The sequence below is a fragment of the Podarcis cretensis genome (assembly GCF_951804945.1).
Source record: "Podarcis cretensis genome assembly, chromosome: 1".
In the NCBI taxonomy this organism is placed as follows: Eukaryota; Metazoa; Chordata; class Lepidosauria; order Squamata; family Lacertidae; genus Podarcis; species Podarcis cretensis.
The window spans coordinates 45,361,616-45,385,360 of NC_137170.1; the positions used below are offsets into that span (position 1 = coordinate 45,361,616).

Sequence of the window (23,745 nt, forward strand, 5' to 3'; positions counted from 1 at the left end):
TATTACTCACTTTCTTCACTTTCTTCCCTCTTTGTCCCCACCACCCTGATTTATTTCTACCTTGTCATGCTTTTAATGTGGTGCTTTTTTAAGGAATGTGCTGCTCATGTGGGTGTCTTGTGTCCTCAGACCACTGTGGCAAACTGCATCTCTGTGAACCACGATTACATCTTCTGTGGCTGTGCGGATGGCACGGTGCGGATTTTTAACCCTTTGAACCTTCACTTTGTGACTACGCTCCCCAAGCCGCACTTCCTGGGGACGGATATTGCCAGCGTCACGGAAGCCAGGTAGGAAAAGGGAGAGGCCCATGAGCCTCTTTTGACATAACAAAATCTGTGATCTTGTACGATGTCTCAAAATCATGGCAAGAGCGCCAGCTTGGTGTTTCAGCTTTTCAGTTTGTAATGAAAGTGAAGGTGGGCCCATAGCTCAGCAGTAGGACACATGCATTACATGTAGAAGGATCCAGGTTTGATATGTGGCATCTGCAGAGTTCCCTGCTTTAGAAAGGTGCTGCTCAAGTGCATTCATAGTCCTGGGATAGGCAGGCAAATAGTCTGACCAGGTACAAGGTAGTTTTGTGCATTAATATGACTAAGAAGCTGTACATGTTTCCTGTGACCTACAAATTTGACTTCTCCCATCTTCCTTCTAAAGCAGTTCCTTCTGTGCCTTTACACCCAAATCTTGTCTTGTAGTATTCTCTCCCTTCCTCCTCCCCAGTCTCAATCTGCCGTCATCCTAGTAGGCTTTGGGGAGTTTAAGTAGGCAGAATGCGCTTGTCTTGGACTCTTTATCATTGGATATTTGGAGCTATGCATTGGTATGCACACACAACAAAGCATTCTTTTGTTGCCCTTCCAAGTATTTTAATTAAATATGCATTTCTCTAGAAAACAAACTTGATGCAAAGAAGCATTCCTTGTTCAGCCTCTCCATGCCTGTGTGCAGCATCTTTTAATATCTTGCTAGCTGGAATTGCTAGACCATTAGCATGTTACTGCCCTGTTAGCCAGAGGGTCCCTTGATTGTCTGCATTTTGCAGGGGAGATTCAAGCACATACCAGGAAATCTGGGTTTGCACAATGAGAGTGAATTAAAGTGTTTTGTCACCCTAGCACAACAAATCCAAACTAAAAAACCCCTGACTTTTTGCAGTTAGGAGACTAATAGTGAAATGCATTGAAAAGTGTAGGATGAATGAATTATTAACAGGGAAATGTGTAAACATCCCACAAGGAAATTAGGATGAATGCAGGAAGACTGTTGATTTGTAGTAAAATGAATGAGAACAAATTCTCAATGAAGACCAGATACGATCTAACATCTGTGTAAGCTCTGGGCAAGCAAATCAGGTTGAGTGCTCAATAAACTGGTTCTCTAGAATAGCCCAGAAAGACAGAAAAAAATACAAATGCACAAGGCAAGTGCCTTTTCAAAGCACTGGCTCTTGGGTCTGAAAAGACCAACTACTCTGCAGATTAAAAAGTGATACGCCCTGTCCAGCTGTAGCCGAGAAAGCCATGACTGTGCACACTCCCATTCCTTGGCCACAATAATAGTTCACATGTTTGGATTACAGTTTTGCCTTGCTGAGCCAAACTTCTGCTCAGAATGCAGCCTTGAGCAGCTAATGAGAGCTGCATCCTAAAACTGCAATGATTTGAAATGGGAAGCTGGGCATCAGACGCGGAGTCTGTTTTTTCTGTTTCTGAAAGCCTCGTGTTGTTGGAGCACTCGGCTAGCGATATACTGTGCTGGCTCTTTTTTCCTCCAGAAGCAATTTCTGCCAGTCCCATGCCTATAATTTCTCTCCGAGCAGCCAAAATTACGTGGCTCCTAAAAGTATGGAGCTTGGGAGCTGATCACAAACATAGCTGCATGCATTTTTTTTTTTTTTCATTTGAAAGGAAGCTGAAAGCCACAGACATCATTAAAACCATTTCATGCAATAGGTTCTTTGTGGGATGCTTGTCTTGAGCCCTTCTGACAGCCCACGCTTCATTAATTACTTGGCTTTCAGTACAATCTCTGTTACATTCTTTGGTCTGCTAGTTCTCAAAATCTGACCCTTTCAGTTGCCCTAGCGCCGTTTATCTTTTTTTAAAAAACCAACATCATATTATTTATTTGATATTCTCTGCAATTCAGTTGCTGTTCTAGATGTGTGAATGCTACTTATACGGGTCTGTTGCTGCTCTATCCCCACCCCCTAGGAAAATGTACATGCAGCAGTTTCTTCAAAATCTGATAAAATTCTGAGATAGGGACCATACAATGAATAATAGGACTAAGCAATCAGTGTAGATTGGTAACTTATTTAGAGCTTGAAGGTTTCTACCCCTCAGTTTTCCTGGTCTGCTATTTTTCCTGTTTTCCCACTCAACCTGTTTGCATGTGTGAATATAGCGGCATCACCATAAGGTGACACTTTTTACAGGGTAACTTAAGCCAAGTCCCTGCCCTGAGGAACTTACAAACTAAATGTTGCTAATGGACTGTTGGTAGAAGGAGGAGAGTAAAGCGAAGAGGCAAGAGTCATAGGAGAATATATTCAAATAAGGACACCTTGTAAGTAGCCATGTCCATGGAGTAAGAATGGTGGTGGCAGATTCTAGATGATTAGCTGGAGAGATTTCTGTGACCTAGAAAGAGATGGTTCTGGGGGTTTTTAAAGGGTGTTTGATGTGTCACAAATGACTGATGTAGGCGACATTTCGGGCTGGGCAAATGCCGAAATTGAACAAGAGGTGCCTGATGGACTAGAAACAAGGACTGATGTAGGTATGTGTGGGCTAGTAAACATTTTTGTACCCTAATACCTTTCGAGAGCCAGTGTGGTGTAGTGGTTAAGAGCGGTAGTCACGTAATCTGGGGAACCGGGTTCGCGTCTCCGCTGCTCCACATGCAGCTGCTGGGTGACCTTGGTCTAGTCACACTTCTTTGAAGTCTCTCAGCCCCACTCACCTCACAGAGTGTTTGTTGTGGGGGAGGAAGGGAAAGGAGATTGTTAGCCGCTTTGAGACTCCTGAAGGGGAGTGAAAGGCGGGATATCAAATCCAAACTCTTCTTCTTCTTCTTCCTAGATTTATTTGTAAGCACTCTGTTTCTTGCTCACTTGTGTGCACATGTACATGTGTACATACACACACACATATACAAGCAAGCAAACAAAAGCAGTGTGTGTGTGCGCGCGCCCCCTTCAGACTGCTTCATTTCCTACAATGGAAAAACTCTGAAATGTTTTTTTCTTTTTTCAAGTTAAAGGAATATTTTTAAGATAAAGTTTTCCCATCAGCCTCTGCAGTTTGAGATTTTGATGGAAAACAATCCATAGCATTAGGAGAGTGAGAATGCCTATGTATACTGTAAGCATATGCAACACTCAAATCCAAGATGCATTTCTGCACCTGGAGGGGTAGAGCTGTTTTCATGAGAGGGCCTCACAGAACTGTGGGGGTTTTTTTTGCTTGTGAATTGCTGCTTGCCTTCTTCTGGTTTGGAGGCACAAGAAACAGGCACTGTGCATCAACTTTTCCTTTGACTGGGCTCCTTCCTTGTGGCTCATGTTTTTTTGTCTCCCCTAATGGGTTTTGACTACTTGTGATTTTGGCTTTAGGCGCAGTCTCTGGAACATAACCCCATGTAAGTTGCGGACTTACTGAATCCGCTCTGCCACAAGTGCAATATTTACCCTTAGACCAGACAATCTCTCTCAGTTGCCCACTCCATTTGAAATACGATTACAATACAGACCTGGGTTACAGGGGTCTTAATAACAATTAAAACAAGCTAATTGTGCATGAAGCATTTCTGAACACTGGAAATAATTCTATAAATGGGCAAGCATAATTATATCATAAAGTGTAACTATACGAATGTAGAATTAACTGGGTCAGCCTTTCCCAACCTGGATCCGTTCTGGCTATGCTGGCTCAGGCTGATGGGACTTGTAATCCCAAAACCCATTGTAATGGTTCTAGGGGGTTGCTCATGCGTAAGTTGCCACCACTCTTGGCTTGGTTGCCTGGTTGAACCCTTTCTGTCTGGACAGCCCTTCACTGTGTGGCTGTCTCAGTCGCTGGCAGAATCCGTCAGTGGGCATTTCTTAAACTTCTTCCAGCAAAAAAGTTATTTGACGCCAAGTCTCCTCCTACTCTCCCTGCGCGGAAGTCTTCTGCGCAGGGAGGGTGTGGGCAGCAGAGCACCTGTGCTCTCCCCACTAGTCTCCGTTGAAGAGTCCTGGAGCCTTTTCTCCGATTCCCCCATCTGCCCCCCTTCTCTCCTGGTGTTACGTTGATTTCCTTCCCCAGCAGCTGGGTTGCCTCTCTCCCTGCTGGGACCCTCTCCGGCATCGCTCTGGAGCCTTCCCTCCACCTCTGTCTCTGATGGCAGTTCCCTGACACCCATGGAGCACACCAGGTTGGGAAAGGCCGAAATAGGGTCTGGTGGCCAGCAAAACAAGCAACCACCTTGCCCAAGCTTCATTATACTTTGTCACTTCTCTTTCCACCCTCCGTCTTCTTCCAACAATTTACCATTGTCCTCTTTTTGTTCACAGCCGGCTCTTCTCTAACGTGACCGATGCCAAGTATCCAGACACCATTGCCTTGACCTTTGACCCCAATAACCAGTGGCTCTCCTGCGTTTACAACGATCACAGCCTGTATGTGTGGGATGTCAAGGATCCCAAGAAAGTGGGCAAGGTTTATTCGGCATTGTATCACTCCTCTTGTGTTTGGAACGTTGAGGTAAGCAAGGATTAAGAAGGTTGCCTTGTGGTGGGGGGGAGTTGAGGGGAGCAGTTGTTTGCGCAGTGGCAATAAGAGGGTTTCTCTCTCTCCTTGTTGGCTGGTTGCAAAACTGAAGTGAGTTTAAAATTAAGATGGTAATTCTCATTGTGGCAAGAACCCCCAAACAATCTTCCTTCCTCTTTTGTTAATGCGTTTTCCCTGCTTGTTTGGGTTCAGGCTGTAGGAAGAAGCAATACAGTCGTACCTTGGTTTTTGAACAGCCTAGTTCTCGAACATTTTGGTTCCCGAATGCAGCAAACCCAGAAGTGAGTGTTCTGGTTTGCGAACTGTTTTTGGAAGCCGAATGTCTGATGCGGCTTCTGCAGCTTCTGATTGGCTGCAGGAACTTCCTGCATCCAATCAGAATCTGTGCTTTGGTTTCCAAACATTTTGGAAGTTGAACAGACTTTCAGAACGGATTCAAGAAGAAGAAGGAGGAGGAGGAGGAGGAGGAGGAGAATTACCCTTCCTAGTCATGCAGCTAAAAATTTAATGCACATATTGAGGACAGGGCCAAGCTGAGGCATTTTCTATTGATTTAAAATATTCCACCTTAAAGTGAAGGTGTCCTTGGAAAGATAGGAACCTGATGTTTCCCTGATGCAGGGATGGCCAGCATGGTGCCCTCCAGCTGTAGATAAAGTAAGGCTTGCATCAAGCTCCAGCCAGCATGGCCAGTGGTCTCATCCAGCACCATTGGCTACCCCTGCCCTGGTCTTTGGCCTTCAAGAACAGCCCATGTAGTTACAAAGACTGTGTGGTTTCTTTTGCTCTTCCATTCTCTATACATAAGGGTGCAGGAAGAAAATGTGCTATGACCACAGCCTGCAACTCGAGAGCTTCCTTGCTTCTAACTTTGGGAAAGGATATGTTGCAGATCTCTCCAATCAGTGCTTTCTTTTTCTGTCACCATTTTCTGAAATCAGCCTTTAACTCAAAAACTCCATTGTGTAGATGTGTACTGAGCACCTATCCCAACAGGGCTGCTGCTTTGTGTGTCCAGAAACTTTCTCTTAGGGGGTTAGTCAGAAAAGGAACAAAGGGAACTAAGTAGGCATTTCTGATCACCTCCTTTTCTCAGTACAGTACTGGTTTTAGTTATGCCAGAGTGTCAAAGGATCATAGCAGTAGCAGAGTGCTGCTCCCTGGTGGTGTGTGCAAGAGTGTTTAAAGATATTTGCTCCTTTCTACTTGCATTGGTAATGAGCATTTGGAGTGTTATCATGTAACAGCAAGGCTCCTATTTAAAGGACAAATTGCCATCATGTTCTGGCCAGGTTATTTTATATAAATGGAAATGAAGGTTTAATTTGCCTAGGAAGACCACTTTCAAATGTGGACAGGGCAGGCCTCATGCTCTTTAATAATTATGTAGAACAAGAAATTTTGGCAGAAGTGGCTTGGTTTGCAGGGTGTAAAAAGGCTGTACCTATCAAAATCACCTCTCCAACACATCTGTTTAGCAGCAAGGAGCCCTGTTCTCTCCTGAATTTCGTCATCCTCAGTTTGGTGCAAATGCATTTCCTCTTTTTTCGTTTTTATTGTCAAATACAGGTGATACCTTTCTTACTTTGCTTTGTTTGCCTGTCTTCAGGTGTACCCTGAGGTGAAGGATAGCAACCAGTCTTGCTTGCCCCCAAACTCTTTCATCACCTGCTCTTCTGATAACACCATCCGCCTCTGGAACACAGAGAGCTCAAACATCCATGGGGCGGCTCTGCATCGGAACATTCTGAGCAATGTAAGAACATATTTTGGTCTGGAACTCATCACATGGGATTGTTCTTAATGCAGGACAAAAGGAGCTGAGCAGCCAGCTTTATATCAAATGTGCAATCTAGGCAATGTTGCTCTGAAATGCAGCAACCAAGTTAAGTTTTGCTTGTGAGAGCAGCCTTGGAGTTTGTTTGCAAGTTGTAGCCTGTATAGATCCTTTTTCTGTTCCACGTTTTTACTGTGTTATGTAAGAACCAGCGCCCAAAGTGCCTTAACCAGTATAATCAGTTACAGATATCTGAAGAAGTGTGCATGCACACGAAAGCTCATACCAAGAACTGACTTAGTTGGTCTTTAAGGTGCTACTGGAAGGAATTTTTTTGTTTTCAGTATAATCAAACACTCCTGCTGTTCACCACTTTGGGGTAGCTTTTGGGCTGTGTAGCAGGTTATAGATAAAGCCATAACATAAGGAACGTCTTGTTCTTTTTCTCATCAGGACTTGATGAAAATTATATATGTAGATGAAAACACTCAGACCCTCCTGGACACAGAATATAACACTGGTGGGGGTGCCGACAAGGCTGACACGCAGGCCCTAGATGCAAAAGTGGGGATTCGTACAGTATGTGTGAGCCCTACTGGGGAGCACCTGGCATCAGGTGACAGGATAGGTACCCTCAGGTAAGGTTTTTTTATTATTATTAAAGAAGGCTAAACTTTTGTAGCAATACTGAAAGGTCCTTTCTGACCCTCTGACTGTGCTCTTCTCAGGATCTATGAGCTGAAATCCCTGAGAGAAATGCTGAAGGTGGAAGCTCATGATTCTGAAATCCTCTGCCTTGAGTACTCCAGACCTGAGACAGGTAAGATTAGCTCAACCCCAGCTCTGGCTTATTTGTTGGCATTCTGAATTTAACTGATTACTCTATTTTATCAAAATTAGGCTCTTTAGTTCTGTTAGCAGAGATCATACAATTCCAGATATAAAATTTGAAGGAGACGAAATATTCTCTTACTAAAGCCACAGGCACATATAGGCCATTGCTCCTTTTAAAAATTAATTGCAGAATGAAACGTTGTTGTTGTTGCTCTTGCTGTTGCTGCTGCTGTTGTTGTTGTATGCTGCCCTTCTGACTGGGTTGCCCCAGCCACTCTGGATGGCTCCAAACAAAACACATTAAAAACTTCCCTATACAGGGTTGCCTTCAGATGTCTTCTAAAATCTCATAGTTATTTATTTCCTTGACAGCTGATGGGAGGGCATTCCATAGGGTGGGTGCCACTAACAGAAGGCCCTCTGCTTAGTTCTCTGTAACTTCACTTCTCACATTGAGGGAACCTCCAAAAGGCCCCTGGACCTCAGTCAGGGATGGAGACAGTACTTCTGGTACACGGGGCCAAGGCCATTTAGGGCTTTTAAAGTCAGCACCAAAACTTTGAATTGGGCTGGGAAATGTACCGGGAGCCAATGCAGATCTTTTAGGACTGGTGTTATATATGGTCCCGGCTGCCACTCCCAGTCACCAGTCTAGCTGCTGCATTCTGGATTAGTTGTACTTTCCGAGTCACCTTCAAAGGTAACCCCACGTAGAGCGCATTGCAGTAGCCCAAGTGGGAGATAACTAGACAGTCTGCAGGCAGGTAGGGTTTCAGCTGGCGTGCCAGATGGAGCTGGTAGAGAGTTGCCCTGGACACAGAATTAACCTGTGTCTCCATGGACAGCTGTGAGTCCAAAATGACTCCCAGTCTGTGCACCTGGTCCTTCAGGGACACAGTTACCCCATTCAGGAGCATGGAGTCCCCCACATATGTCCAACCCCCTGTCCCCCAGAAGCAGTACTTCCATCTTGTTGGGATTCAACCTCAGTCCATTAACCACCAACATCCTCCAACATGAGGAAAGCACCATTGTATCACAACATACTGCAGTCCTTTTGAAGTCCAGCTTGAGGAAATGCATTAGCAACTAAAGGATTTTCTCATTTCATATGTTTATGACAGGGTTGAAGCTTCTAGCATCAGCCAGTCGAGACAGACTGATTCATGTTTTGGATGCAGGCAAGGATTATAGCCTGCAACAGACACTGGATGAGCATTCATCCTCTATCACAGCCGTGAAGTTTGCAGGTAACGGGGTCAAGTGCAACTGCCTTTGTTAACTCGACAAATGTTCCTCATTGCAGTTACAAGTAGCTGATAGACATTTGACAGTTTTCCTAGCTGATTGCTGCATTTGGGTACCCACTTCCCATAACATCCTGGTTCCTTTCCTTTCTGCCTCTGGAATACTGCAAACTTTCCAAGTAGAGGAAAGACAACTGGTTAGTGCAGCAGACATCATGCAACAAAACATTCATTTGCTCATATTCAGTGTTCAGTTGGGGAAGGGCCACTGCACAGTGGGAGAGCATCTGCTTTGCATCCAAAAAGTCCCAGATTTCATCATTGGCATCTCCAGGTAGGAGTGGGGAGACCCTTGTCTGAAACTCTGGAGAGCCCCTACCAGTCATCGTACACAGTGCTAGGCTAGATGCGCCAATGGTCTGAATAAGGCTGCTATGTTCACACATTATCAGAAAGTTATCTTCACCCCTGCCAAATTGACCTTGGCTTGTGTTCTCCTATCACATGTGGTTTGGCTCTTTTGCATGGGTGATGTGGAGCTATTTGCAGATGTGGTACACTTACTCTCTATTCACGGTTCAGACTTTTCGTTAGCAAAATTTGTATATCGCCTAATTGTAAATACTGTAAAACCTCTAAAGTGGTTTGTTGGGGGGGGGCGGAGATTGTATGGATTAATTAAGTGTGGCGTAGCAATACATAACTTGGATTTGAAACCTCTGTGCAGATGCTTACTGAGCCAAGAAGCTCACTGGGTAAACTTTGGCCAGCCATGCTTTCTCAGCCTGGCCTACCTCACAGGATGGTTGTGAGAATCAAACAGAAACGGGCCCGTTTGCTATTCTTCACCCTGGCATCCATTGTGCTTCTTCAAATGGAACAGAGCCTGGTTTGCTAGGGTGGAAAAGTGCATTGCTTTTTTAAAAAAACAACCTTAAAATATCATCTCCAAACCCTGGTGCTCTCCAGATGTTCTGGCCTGCAAGTCCAATCAACCCAAGCCATGGTGGTGGAGCCTGTACTCTAAAACACAATGTTTGAGAAGGCTGCTTTAAAACACAGACTGGCAGGAATAGTAATATGCCATATACAGGAAGGACTGTAAGGCACAAATAAATTGAAGACATTTAAGTTTTGTATTGCATGTCTGCTTGCTCATGGGCCTACCTGTTTCTCTCCTCCTCTAGCCAATGATGGAAAGGTGAAAATGATCAGCTGTGGAGCAGATAAGAGTATCTATTTCCGCACTGCACAGAAGGTAATTCCATTAGAGTATTCTGTCTTTATGTAACTTCTGGAGTAGAGCTATTTTAAGAGCGAAGATGAGAGGAAAGGCTTGGGATGGTGGTCAAGGCCTTGTTTCTTTCCCATCTTGACTTTAAAAAAAAAAAGTAAGAAACTATGTTGCAGGAAGCCTGCTAGTAATGGAGCCATTCAGCCACTGTATAATTTCAGCCTCTTTGTGTAACTGATTCGAAGGAGGGTGCTTTTATCTCTTGCTTGGAAAGAATACCCTGGTCTTCATTGAAGCGCCCCGGTCTTCATTGCTGCTGTTTTTTTCTTGCACTTAGACAGCTGATGGGGTTCTCTTTACTCGTACGCACCATGTTGTTAGGAAGACCACTCTGTACGACATGGATGTGGACCCTAACTGGAAGTATGCTGCTATTGGATGCCAGGACCGTAATATCAGGTTGGTTCGCTAGTTGGGATCTAAACATTTTATTCCTTAGCTTAGACTTGAGAACAAGTTCCATTGAACTCAGTGTGTCATTTCTTAATAAACATGACCAATGGAGTCAAATCAATGTTTAAAATTTCCTGGCCTATGTATACCAACCTTCCCCACCCTGGTGCCTTCTAGATTTTTGGGCTGCAGCTTGCATCAGCCCCTGCCACCAAGGTCAATGATCAGGGATGGTGGGAGTTTTTTTTTAATCAACCAACCAACCAACCAACCAACCAATTAGATTCCCTCCCTTGCCTTGTACTATAAGTTCCTAGGGTTGGTTACATAGAGCTGTAGTCCAACAGCATATGGAGAGCACCAGGTTGGGGAAGCTGGGTGAAGGCACTACTAATCAGAAAACCATCCTGAGTTTTCCAACTTCACTATTCAAAGAACCAATGCCTGGGACTAGCTTCTTCTCACTATTCAGTCACACCTAATGCAAAGACAGTATGCAGAAATCTATTGACAGAGGATTTCTTGCACTGGCCAGGGATTAGGGTAGGTGTCGTTTTGAAGCCCCTTCTGATGCTATGATCCCAAGAGAAGAGTGGCAGGAGCACTCATGTAATTGAATAGTGTTGGATGGGGAGGTGGAGTGGCCGCTAGGTTAGATATCTCTTTTGAAAGGGAGGTGGATCTTTACAGCTAATAGCTATGCAGGGCTAAATGAAACTGTCACATGTCCAAGACCCATCAGACAAGAGGCCCTGAATGCTAGAAGTCTGTCTGGTGAGCTTCCCAGAGATATTTGGCTGGCCACTCACTGTTTGAATTAGATTTTATTTATTTTATATTTTATTAGCTTTCTCAGGGCGGTTCAAAAGATAAAAATACAAGATGGAGCAACAAAGCAACAATGCCCCTCCCACAAACACATTTAAAAGGTCGTAGTATATTCATCAGCCAAAGGCCTGGTTGAAGAGGAACATTTTTGCCTGGTTCCTAAAAATATGTAATGAAGGTACCAGTTGAACCTCCCTTGGCAGAGCATTCGGCAAATGGGGAGCCACTGCAGAAAAGGCTTGTTCTCATGTTGCCACCCTTTGGACCACACGTGGAGGAGGCCCATAAAGAAGGGCCTCAGAGGATGAATGCAGAGTCTGGGTCGGTTTATATGAGAGGCAGTGCTTTGAGGTATTACAGTCCTGAGATCCAATTCTTGTTCTGCTATAGCAGGGCCTTATTAATGATAATGTCTTGTTTCCCTCTCAGGATTTTCAACATTAGCAGTGGGAAGCAAAAAAAGCTATACAAGGGATCCCAAAGTGAAGATGGCACCCTCATTAAAGTAAGGCCTTTATCGGTTTTGCCTCCCACGGCTCCATTTTTCCTTGTGTGTGCTTTTTATTATGAGCAGCTTGATTTGGTGCTCTGATTGAGGGGCTATATTTCAACTCAATTCCATGTAATGTGAAGACCTTACGTTTGGGAATATGTCATTTGTTGCTGGTGTATGTTTGTGCAAATTGCAGAATGGATGATCTCTCCTCAATACATTCTGGGTATAAATGAAAGATAACATTATAAAGATGTGGATAAAATTACTACTATTACTCCAGAAAGTAAGTAGTTAAAATCCGTAAGAATCAATCTGCGCTAAAAACGGGGATGAATAAATAAGTATTGGCTTCGGGTTTCTCAATAAAAGTGCTGTGTTTTAAAGTGGCATCTGTGGATAATTTATCTGCTGCTACTCTAAACTGATCCATATGGACAAGAAATCCGGTGGTGCTGAATAAGCATATTTGAATATGCTACATTCTCCCCATTGTGCACATCATGCATTATCCTGGGGCACTTCCTCTATTCCCTTTTGATGATTCTTGCTTGCTGTGTTGTGGAAACATATACAATAACTTTGCATTCAGTCTCCAAAACAGTTTTGTTTATTGTTTCTCAGCTCTCTTAGCCTTGATTCAGGAAGAGCCTCTCCTAGCCAGATCAGTTTGTTTGCTTTCCAGATTTTTTCAACAAAGCAGATTGCTAGAAATCTGTGACACAGAAGATGACAATATTGCCAGGGTGGAGAGATCTGAGAATCTAGAATAATGCTAACATTAGATAAATCCTATTCTTCTGAGGGGATCTTGACCTCTAATGCCTAGTATGTATATACCAGCTACATGGCTGGTGAACTCTACCCTCCCTTCAAGGTTTTTTTGGGGGGAGAATAGGAGAGTTTGGATCCAAAACCTCTTTTGCTTTTTAGTTAACTTGGTTAGCATGTGATTACAAAATATGCATTATTATCCTCTGGCCTGGATAATGCTCATACCATGAAACATACCCACCTGGTTGTGTTTACTTAGCAAAATCCTGCAAACTAGACTTTCTAAAACCAAGAGACCGTAGCACAGATATATTTTATTGTTATTCTTTTTTTCTCTGTTCTGTGTCATTTGTTTCAGGTGCAAACAGATCCCTCTGGTCTCTATATTGCTACAAGCTGCTCTGACAAGAACCTTTCTATCTTTGATTTCTACTCAGGCGAGTGCGTGGCCACAATGTATGGGCATTCAGGTAAATCGCTGAGCCTTTGTTGATGGCGAATGTTGCTTGAAAATTCTTAGTGAGTAACATTCTATAGTTGTTGTTTTTTAATGGAGGAAGCATGTTATAGTACCACATTTGGTAGTACCACATTTGATCAAATATATTTTCATAGAAATAATACTTTTCTCTATGTTGAGTACTTAGGTGAGCTGGTGCAATTGCAAATGAGGTGCCCTTTAGGTGTTTCAGCAGTGGTATGGTTTATTTTAATAAATCCATATAGTGGATTTGTTTAATGGTTTCATATGATTTTTGACTGGTGGCCTCAAAGTGGCTCATAATTTAAAAACAACAACACACAATTGATACATTAAAAGCCACATACTTAGAAAAGAACTAGCCTGGCTTCATCAGGGGTTGCTACCTGGCATTGTCTTTGCCTACCTGCCCTCTTCCCTTCTACACAGGACATTTGGTAGTAGTGGGTCCTCTGGTGAGGGAAGGATCAGTCCACCTGCCACTTCGCCTTTGCCTCCTGCCCTCTGTAATCCTTCAGGTTTGTTTTGGTATTACATGTGAACTGACGCAATTGGTAAGGGTTAGGCAATGGATCCTGCAGGGCTTATGGTCATAGAACTCCAAGCTGTTCATTTGAAGTCATTGCACATGACAGTGCTTCAAGATCTGTTCTCCTTGTCCTTCTGACATTTACAGAGATTGTAACTGGGATGATGTTCAGCAATGACTGCAAACACTTGATCTCGGTCTCTGGTGACAGGTAAGCAAAGGGATATTTCTGCCTTAGATCTTCCTTTCATCAGTGGGTTGTTGTTGTTGTTGTTGTTTAGTCGTTTAGTCGTGTCCAACTCTTCGTGACCCCATGGACCAGAGAACGCCAGGCACTCCTGTCCTCCACTGCCCCCCGCAGCTTGGTCAGACTCATGCTGGTAACCTCGAAAACACTATCCAACCATCTCGTCCTCTGTCGTCCCCTTCTCCTTGTGCCCTCCATCTTTCCCAACATCAGGGTCTTCTCCAGGGAGTCTTCTCTTCTCATGAGGTGGCCAAAGTACTGGAGCCTCAGCTTCACAATCTGTCCTTCCAGTGAGCACTCAGGGCTGATTTCCTTCAGAATGGAGAGGTTTGATCTTCTTGCAGTCCATGGGACTCTCAAGAGTCTCCTCCAGCACCATAATTCAAAAGCATCAGTTCTTCGGCGATCAGCCTTCTTTATGGTCCAGCTCTCACTTCCATACATCACTACTGGGAAAACCATAGCTTTAACTATACGGACCTTTGTTGGCAAGGTGATGTCTCTACTTCTCAAGATGCTGTCTAGGCCTTAAAAGTTACTTTAAAAAAAATGGGGTGGGTGTGCAATGGCCTTGACTCTGTGCACTGGAAGCGTATTAACATAGGCCTCCCACTGTGAGGTGTGATAATATTTGAAGAATTATGGGGAAAGAGGTGCATCCTGGGCTTTCTGAAGTGTCAGTATGAAGGTGGGAAGCAGTGGGCACCAGGCAGGTACACCGAGGAGACGGCACTGAGCTTCTAGCCACAGGTATTGAGGAGGATATAGAAACTTGCAGGAGAACGAATCTTCTCCAGGAACGTGTATCTGGGTAGAATTGGGGTTCTTGAGTAAGACAAGACTTGTTTCTGTGTTTCCTGCTTACAGCTGCATTTTCATCTGGCGTCTGAGTTCGGAGATGACCATCAACATGCGGCAGCGCCTGGCAGACATGAAGCAGAGAGGGAAGCAAGTGGAGAAAGCACAGCCAGGCAAACCAGCTGGGCTTGCCAGGTAGGAGGAAGCCATTGCGGACAGTTTTCAGTAATAAGAGGTGTTTACTGGCTGCATAATCAAGTGGAAATTCAGATGTGGAGGGACGCAGGTGGTGCTGTGGTCTAAACCAGTGAGCCTCTTGGGCTTGCCGATCAGAAGGTCGGCAGTTCGAATCCCCGTGACAGGGTGAGCTCCTGTTGCTCTGTACCAGCTCCTGCTAACCTAGCAGTTTGAAAGCACGCCAGTGTAAGTAGATAAATAGGTACCACTGTGGTGGGAAGGTAAACAGTGTTTCCGTGCGCTCTGGCTTCCGTCACGGTGTTCCATTGCGCCAGAAGCAGTTTAGTCATGCTGGCCACATGACCCGGAAAGCTGTCTGTGGACAAACGCCGGCTCCCTCAGCCTGAAAGCGAGATGAGCACCGCAACCCCATAGTTGCCTTTGACTGGACTTAACCGTCCAGGGGTCCTTTACGGTTTCCCCCCCAGATGTGGCCATCTTCTAATGCAGGGTTGGAGAACTGTGGCCCTTCGGATGTTCAACACTTGGACTTCAACACCCATGAGCCCCAGCCATCTTGGCCAGTGGTCAGGGATGATGGGTGCTGTAGTACAGAAACTTCCAGAGGGCCACAGATTCCTCATTCCTTTGTTAATGGAAAGAGTCCATCAGCAGAATAGTGAGGGGGTGAGCTATGTTCAATGATTTCCCCCCTAAGTCTGCTCCAGAGGGTCCCCCAACCCACTGGAGACGATTTTTGGAGGGTGTGGGATAATACTGGGGAAATTGCTGAGCATTTCAATGGCTAACTTCTTCCATTAGCTGAAGATCACTATTCCACCCCATGTTTTACTTTGCATTTGTTGATGACAGGAGACTACGAACTTGTGTGATAGTTCTGCATCTGTACGAAGGTGTTTTCATTAAACAACTATGGGCTCTCTAATCTATATCACTGTCATACCTTATGTTCTTCTGGTAACATTATGGGAGGTTGCCTGCTTTTCATGGGGTTACACTACCTCTGAAGGAGCTGGTACATAACTTAGGGTACTTCTGCATCCTTCCATCAGCTTTGGCTGGTGGTTCAGCTGCACCCCTATCTGGACAGGGATAGCCTAACTTCTGTGGTCTATGTTCTTGTAACCTCTACGTCAGATTACTGCAATGTGTTGTATGTAGGGCTGCCTCTGAAGACTGTTCAGAAACTTCAGCTGGCGCAGAATTCAGCAGCCAGGTTGCTCACTGGAGCAAGATGGTTTGAGCATTTTACACAGATCCTGGCCTGACTGCACTGCCTGCCAGTTATTTTTTGGGTCCAAATAAAAGTGCTGGTTTTTATCTATAAAGCCTTGAAAGGCTCAGGACTACAATACCTCAAGAACCGTCTTTCCTCATATGAACCGACCTGGTTCATCGTCTGAGGCCCTTCTTTATATGCCTTCTCAACATGAGGTCTGGAAGGTGGCAACATAAGAACAGGCCTTTTCTGTGGTGGCACCCTGCTTGTGGAATGCTCGCCTCAGAGAGGCTTTCTTGGAGCCTTCGTTACATATCTGTAGGCACCGGGCAAAAACATTCCTCTTCTCCCAGGCCTTTAAAACCATGGCATTTTAAACTGTGTGTGGGAGGGCTATTGTTTTTGTTTGTTATTATGCTATATAGTTTTGTGTTTTTATATTGTACACTGCTCTGTGATCTTTGGATGAAGGGTGTGGTAATAATAATAATAATAATATAGAAGGGGGCACAGAGCAGAGCCTCACCAGAATGGCCTGAGGGTAAGGCCTGAGGAGGGTTGTGCGGGCTTCGTTTTACTTTTCTCGTCCACGCTGTCCCTTTATTTAGTTTAGCCTAAAAATATCTACCATTATCCAGCATGTTTCTCAGAAAGCCTTTGCTCAAGCATAGAATTCTATTCTGAGCAAAGGAAGATCACGTGAGTGGTGTTAGCCAGATGTCTGTACAAAGGAACATACAGTACAGTCAAACCTTGGTCCCCGAATGCCTTCGTTTTGGAACGTTTCGGCTCCTGAATGCCAAAAAATCAGAAGTAAATGCTCCGGTTTTCAAACGTTTTTTGGAAGCTGAACGTCCGACGCAGCTTCCGCTTGACTGCAGGAAGCTCCTGCAGCCAGTCAGAAGCCGCTCCTTGGTTGTTGAACATTTCGGAAGCTGAACAGGCTTCTGGAACAGATTACGTTTGACAACCGAGGTTTGACTGTATGTGGTAGCAATAGTCAGATTGTATAGCTATGAACAAACTTGTCTAGCTGGGATGGGATGGGGAAACAGGTAACACTCGAGATGTTGCTGAACTACAACTCCCATTCCTGCCCATTGGCTATGCCTTCTGGGGCTGGAGTTGGAGTCCAACAGTATATAGTATTTTGTTATCAGAAAAGGGGAGGTAGATGAGGAGGAAAGCATTTTGCATGTGCTCAAAAGTGCTCTCTTCTATTTGCTCTGGTATTGCAAAGTTCTAATCCCTGCTGAGTCATTGCTGACATTAAATCCTGCTGGTGCCTCAGTAATATCCTTCCCTTCTATGCCTCAGCAGTTTGCTGTGGAGAAGCCTTTTCAAGCCAAAAATGCTGGAGCTGTGGAGCAGTGTTCTTTTTATAGCAAACTCTTTGCCATTCCAGCAGCTGCACACACAGCCTTTGCCTTTTTTGAGGGGCAGCCTGTGTGTCAGGCACTGCCGGTTTCAGTCAATATTATAAAGCTTGCTTGTCACATGCTCTTGCTGGGAAAGGTTGAGTCTGCCACATACCAAGCCCTGCAGCTTGTTGGAAAACACGTTTGGTGACCTCTTTGATTAAGCTGGGTGCTGTCTGTCTGGTCAGCATTTAAAAGGATTGTTTCCTGCACTGGCCCTAGTTGTTGGATATGAGTAGAGAGACCTGAGGAGCACTGCTTGATGAATGTCGGAAGGATGTAAGCTTCACTGTAAGGAGCTTAAAAGCTGGGGAAGTTGTGTAAGAAACTTTTTTTAAAATGGGTATTCATTTATTTTAGATTGGATTGAGGTTACATCGATTTTGTTGCTGCTTGATGTTTGTAAGGATGTTGGTTCATGTGTAGCTAGGGAAAAGTTCTGCAGAAATCTTTTAATTGCTCTGTGATATTTTTAGCTCACCTTTCTAGCTGCATTGTTTAAACTTGGTATAAGAAAGGAGGTGATGGATGTAAGATGCATTTGGAAGCCAGCTAGTGCCTTTGGTAGTGTTACTGAGAGCACCACAAAATGAATGAGCAGAAACCTTGTGGAATGTTCTGAGAATTATGTTCTGCTGATGTGGCAAGCAGGAGAATGGAAATGCTTCAGTTTGAAATGTCATGTTCTCTGTCCTCTTAGCAGATATAATATGGACCTGTTCTTACAAAGCACAGGTTTAGGAATGTGCCATTGGCCACATGTTCTCCCTCCTCTGCTTCCAATGTATTTCAAATCATGGTTTGCCGTGACTCAGAAAATTATGGACAGTACTTTCCCTCCAAATCGCGATTTGAAAGCCTGGTTTGGACTGAAGTTGGTTGCAAACCATACTTTGGAAGTGGCACTAATTGTGGTTACAGATTTGGATGTTGCAGCAAACTATAGTTAGAGCATACTAAGAAAATGAGAAAATGAAACACATCAGGGTGAGGGGAGTGTGAGGAGGAGGGAAGATGGGAGCCCACTGCACATTTTCTCAGCCATGGTGGTTGTTTTGGTTTTTTTGAAGACTGCGTTCCTGATATATGTGATGGAATGCGCATCTGATAATCACTGAGACTCACATGGATCCCTGCATCTGTTTACATAATTTGTGGTACATCTTAAAAAAATTCTTTTGTTTATGCTTTATTCAAGTTTCAGATTCTAAGGACAGGGATTTTTTTTGTTGGATTCCGTTTTTCCTGATGATGATTTCCTGTTACTGTATTCTGTTATAACTGTTTTTAATTTTAATTTTAAATTGTTTCAACCTGCCCTGGGACCTGCTGGCAAATAATGCTGTCTTGTTGTTGTTTTACTTGTGGGGGGGGGGGGAAGAAGATTTTTAGGCCAATGTTTATACCCGGGGTTGGGAATGTATAGCCCTCCAGATGTTGTTGGACTCCCCAACTCCCAGCATGGCCTATGGTCAGGGATGATGGGATATGTAGCTCAATAACATGTGGAGGACCAAAGGTTGATTTATACAGTTTAAAAACACATTTTGCTTTCTTGTTGTTGTTCCCCTCCCTTGTCCAATTATCCTTTTGAAAGCTTCCCCCAACCTCTCAACAAGAAATATTTTATATTATCTAAACATAAGCTGTGAAACTTAAAGGCTTTTATGAACCAAGATCATGGTTATAGCTTTCTCTGTTTTTTTCCTGGTGTACATTTTGGATGAAGTGTACATGTCAATAGAGTATTAATGTTGGCTTTGATGAGCACTTCTGTGCTGAAGGTAGATTGCTTGTACTCAGTGCTACTTTTCTAGAAAAAGAGGTGCCAGAACTCACCAAGGACACTGCCCTCATTCTCTTAGAATGGCAATGATGCCCACCTGACAGGTGGAAGAACTGAGCTGGTGGGATTATTTGTGGAAGCGGTAAAGCAAACCGATACACATTGAGTAGTGCATGGCACTGAATCAAGGCAGTGCTGACCATAGCCTGGATAAAGAGGATAAATATCATTGTAACAAGGCATGTCATTTAATTTATTTAAATATACGTACGCATGCCATCTAAAAAGCTTTAAAAAATAAGCTAGCATTCTTAGCGCCTAAGAAAACAAGTTACACCCTATGTTTATAAGTTTCCCCCCTCTTTTATGGAAAATTCTCCAGTCATATTGGTGATGCACATGCAACCAGCAACAACTGTGGAAATGTTATTGCAGTTGATGCATGTGGAAGCACACCTAACAACTGCATGGGAGGCATCTCCTTCAAGGCATGGCCTGCTGTTGTTTTCCTCACTTCTTTTCAAGTGCAGGCCTGTACTCAAAGCACTTTATAAAAGCCTCGCCTGTATTGCTTACTACTGCTGGCATTTTCCTGCTCTCAGGGGTTGCTGCCATTTGAAAGACATCACCACAGCCCCAGATAGGTGGATGCATACTCCCTTTCACCACAGACAGCCATGATCTCTGCCTTGCCTCCATAGATTATTTGTCTAATCCTCTTTAAAAGCTTTGGGGGGTGGAGAGAGAGATTCATAGAGGAGCGAGCTATTGACAGCTACTAGCCATGATGGCTATGCTCTGCTTCTGCAGTTCCTGTGCTGGAAATCACAGGAAAAGGTGTTATTGTGCTCAGATCTTGCTTGATGTCTGTGGGCTTCTGGTTGTCCACTGGGAGAACAGGCTACTGAACTAGATTGACCATTGGCCTGATCCAGCAGACTATTCTGGATGTTTTTAGATCTGGGGCAGTTGAAGTCTTGAGTGGGTGGTTCATAGTAGATTGTCAGGGATTTCTGACTATTGACACTCGACCAGCCCATTACTGTCTCTTGGCACTGGTGTAACACCTGCTCTGCTTTTGCTTATTCAGATGGAATGGATTGATGGGACTGTGATGTCATCAGAGCATGGATGACACCTTGCTCCCAATCCCTAAGATATTTTGGAAGTGCAGCACTGAGGGAGACCAAAGGCAATTGGAACAGGCCATCTGCTCAAAGGCAGGCTCAGCAAGCCACCCCCACCCCCCTGCAGTCATTCTAGATGACTCAGGACAGTGTTTTAAGAGCGTACTAATTTGAAAAATAAGGATTCTCTCTTTGCAGAAAGGATGTTGGTTCCCCTTAGCCCTATTTCTGTACTGCTGGCAATTTGCACATTGCAGGGAAAGTTATTCCCTCTCCAGGCTGCCCTGTATTTGGTAGATTAAGTTATTTTTGTCTCCAGAATAATGCCTAGCTCGAAACACCTACCCGCAGCACTCATAGCTGTTGCTAATGGCAATCATGGCTTTCCTTGTGTAGAGTCATGGAACAGGTGTGATGTCAATGGGTTTAAATGTGACATTTCTTGGAAATGGGCAGTTTTGGCTGCTTTGGTTCAGTTCTTGCTTGCCTGAAAGGGGAAAATGTGAGTCTCTCTGGGGAAGGTTTATGCTCAGAGCTCATACCAGGAATGCCTGCCTTATCCATTTTGATTAAGGATCCATCCCAGGTATTCTAAGCACTCTTTTATTGTGTAGCAGTGCAACATAACACTGAGTTATGGTGCGTTGGTCTTACATTGCCAACTGTTTTTTCTCATAACTGCATTCTTTGACCTTCCTTCCTTTCCCTGCAGGGATCAAATTTGCCTCTGTGCAGCACAACAAAATTCATATTGCGCTTTATAAAATTAAAGCATGAAAGGATGAGAAGAAATATCTAAAGGCACAAATAAATAACTTTCAAGTGCCTTAGATTATTAGTGGGAGAGATTTATATGTGCACGCAACTCTCCCACTAAAACCGATGGGACTTGAAAATTGCTTAACGTTGCCTCAGAGTGCTATGTTAAGGATTTGTGGTGATGTGTGTTTCTAGCCTGTTTAATGTGCTTTCACCATATCTGTGGACCAGTAGCACTTTTAAGGTAAGTTTTCTGGAAGCCAGAAAGACTTACATCTAATTTCCATCTTCATCCCTCCTGTTTAAAGTTGCTGTGGCTTAATGGTGGCGTTCTGGAGCTGTGCACAAGAGTGTTTTGAATAAATAATGTTGATGCTCACCGTATACCTTATGCCAATGCTTCTCTACATTCTGCCTTTCTAGGCACGAGTCAGACTCTGTCCTCTCATCTGTGCCAGTGCTGTCATCGGACAGTGACAAAGATGGTGAAGACGAAGGGAATGAGGAAGATGAGCTACATGGGCTGCAGTCCTTCCAAGTACAGACTAATGGCAACACTGAAAGGGATTCAGGTATATGGGAAGAGGAGCATATGGTATTCTGGAAGGAGGTTTAACCAAAGATAGGGAATAAAGAAAGAACCAGGAGAGAAGCTGACAGCTGGGTTGCACAGTTCCTTGCTGTTTTCCTCACACAGCCCTCATGGTCCTTGCAAGGAGAAAGTACTGTGTACCAGCAGTACACAAGCACACTTGGCAGCCATTCCCCACAATTGTGCCAGCATGTGCTTCCAATTCTTAAAGAGTGTTTTTCCAAACAATTGTGGCCCTGGAGTAATTCATGTAGAGAGAGTATGGCAGAAAATGACTCAGAATGAACCCAGCACGAAAATCTAGGACAATGGCTGTATGAGATTGTCCAACTGAATGTATATTTGTGCCAACAGCTGACAATGCAGGAGTTTGCTAAGCTGAGACGCGAAGTTGGTGCTGTTATTTCCACTAGGGAATCATAAGAATTCTAAGCAGATTACTACTTAAGTAACCTACTAAAACGAGTGATATGTGCATGCGTATATTCATAGGGCTTAAAAAGAAATGGGTTCTGTTGTGATTTATCTTTGTTTAATCAAAGATGTTGCACACAGATTGTGTGTGAAAGAGCTTTGTGATGGTGGGAAGAAAATCAGCTTTGTTGACTTGTGTATTTTTCTCCTTCTAGATCCAGATCTTTCTCTTTCAAGAAGCTTTTCCCACTGGGAAATGAGGAGGGTGAGTTTTCAATACATTAAAAAAACAACACCTCTGAAATGTAAGAACAACAGCTGAAGAGCAGGTGGATATTCACAGAGTCAGTCTGCCCTAAGATGCATGATACATTGATGTAGTCTTCACACCACCCCTTTTCTATAGCCTGCCAGTTTCTAAATGCCCAGGCATACACAGATTCAATTACCAGTGTATCTAGCAGCTTCAGCTTCTCCAGTGCACCGACTGTGTGGAGGTTGTTACCTGCTAGGTACATGATGTACCGCTTTGTTGTGTTAGGCTCTCCATTGCAGATCTCCTTAAACAGGCTGGGGACTGCTGAGAAGATGTCATTTATTCTTAGAAAGCTGGTTGGCATTGAGAGGCATATATTCTGAGAGTGCCATGGATGCTTCAAATAGGAATGTGTTCCCAAAACGGAATGGATCATGTATGAATTGGTAATACCACCTTACCACCTGTTTCAAGACAAGCTTGTTCATCAGCTTGTCAGCTATGCAGGTAGCAGAACTTACATCCTGCGTGCTAGCAGGGAGAACCAAAGTGAACACAACTGACTTGTTATCTGCAAACCAATAATTATGATTTGTCATGACATGTGAATGCAACCAGTGCCTCTTGAGGCTTAATGCCATCAGAAATGGTATAGGATGCCCATCCCTCCCCCCCCCCCCCCGTTTATATCAAGCTAAACACTTAGTCCTCTGACACCAATTAAATATTTTACTCAAAAATGCAGTAGGAGCACCCTATCTCCTCAGCTGATCAGAGGTCATTGTGCTCGGCCAAACCCTTTTTGGAGACAGGGACACATTTGGAAATCTACAGCTATCACAAGCATCGCAAAATGCCCATTTGACAGAAGAAAAATTGGTGATGTGCATAACTCCACCCCTAAATCAGGCAAAACAGATAAAACATAATTTTTAAAAATTGACCAGGAGTCTTGTGTGGATAGAGGGGTGCCTGAGCACTGTGGTGCCCATGCTTTTCTAGGAAAAACCTGGAGAAGCTTCCTAGGATCAATCAAGCAGCAGTTGTCTGTTCTGTTGAAATCCAAGGTCTTTCAGATATCCCAAGGTTTTGCACTGGTGGGTGAAACTAGATACTACTGAAAATATGTGTAATGTTTAAATAACTGCACCACAACATAGTGAGGACATGTCCTTTCTTGTTGCCTTATCTCTCTGATTTTGTTCTGACTGTCCTCTAAGACAGTGTTTCCCAACCTTGGGTCTCCAGCTGTTTTGAACTACAATTCCCATCATCCCTGACCACTGGTCTTGCTAGCTAGGGATGATGGGAGCTGTAGTCCAAAAACAGCTGGAGGCCCAAGGTTGGGAAATACTGCTCTAAGAGATCTTATTCTGGCCTTGCCTTTTCATCTACTTTTTTTCCCCTATGATAACTCTGTGGCATTCTGCTCCTCTGAGCAGATTCATTAACAATTCAGTCCTGCTCCTTTGGCATTGCTTTTTACAAGTTACTTCATTT

General features: G+C 44.0%; 1 protein-coding gene and 1 long non-coding RNA gene across 6 annotated transcripts in view; one reads left to right on the top strand and one right to left on the bottom strand.

Annotated features, from left to right (window-relative positions):
- The window catches only part of MAPKBP1 (mitogen-activated protein kinase binding protein 1), a 124,445-nt gene that overhangs the window by 83,341 nt on the left and 17,359 nt on the right, over positions 1-23,745 (top strand). For all 5 annotated transcript variants that reach the window (XM_079964250.1, XM_079964253.1, XM_079964251.1 and 2 more), the window contains 14 exons: positions 130-290; positions 4,565-4,754; positions 6,391-6,537; positions 7,012-7,196; positions 7,287-7,378; positions 8,517-8,642; positions 9,827-9,897; positions 10,211-10,332; positions 11,584-11,659; positions 12,780-12,891; positions 13,579-13,642; positions 14,546-14,671; positions 21,407-21,555; positions 22,205-22,254. In XM_079964250.1, coding sequence (XP_079820376.1) covers positions 130-290; positions 4,565-4,754; positions 6,391-6,537; positions 7,012-7,196; positions 7,287-7,378; positions 8,517-8,642; positions 9,827-9,897; positions 10,211-10,332; positions 11,584-11,659; positions 12,780-12,891; positions 13,579-13,642; positions 14,546-14,671; positions 21,407-21,555; positions 22,205-22,254 — 1,671 coding nt within the window. The remainder of the gene's footprint in view (positions 1-129; positions 291-4,564; positions 4,755-6,390; positions 6,538-7,011; positions 7,197-7,286; positions 7,379-8,516; positions 8,643-9,826; positions 9,898-10,210; positions 10,333-11,583; positions 11,660-12,779; positions 12,892-13,578; positions 13,643-14,545; positions 14,672-21,406; positions 21,556-22,204; positions 22,255-23,745) is intronic.
- On the bottom strand, positions 2,917-23,745 carry LOC307209970. The gene is made up of 3 exons (XR_013835803.1): positions 23,600-23,745; positions 22,286-23,458; positions 2,917-3,081 (listed from the first exon to the last, which is right to left on the bottom strand). It is a non-coding gene; the product is annotated as an uncharacterized lncRNA (long non-coding RNA).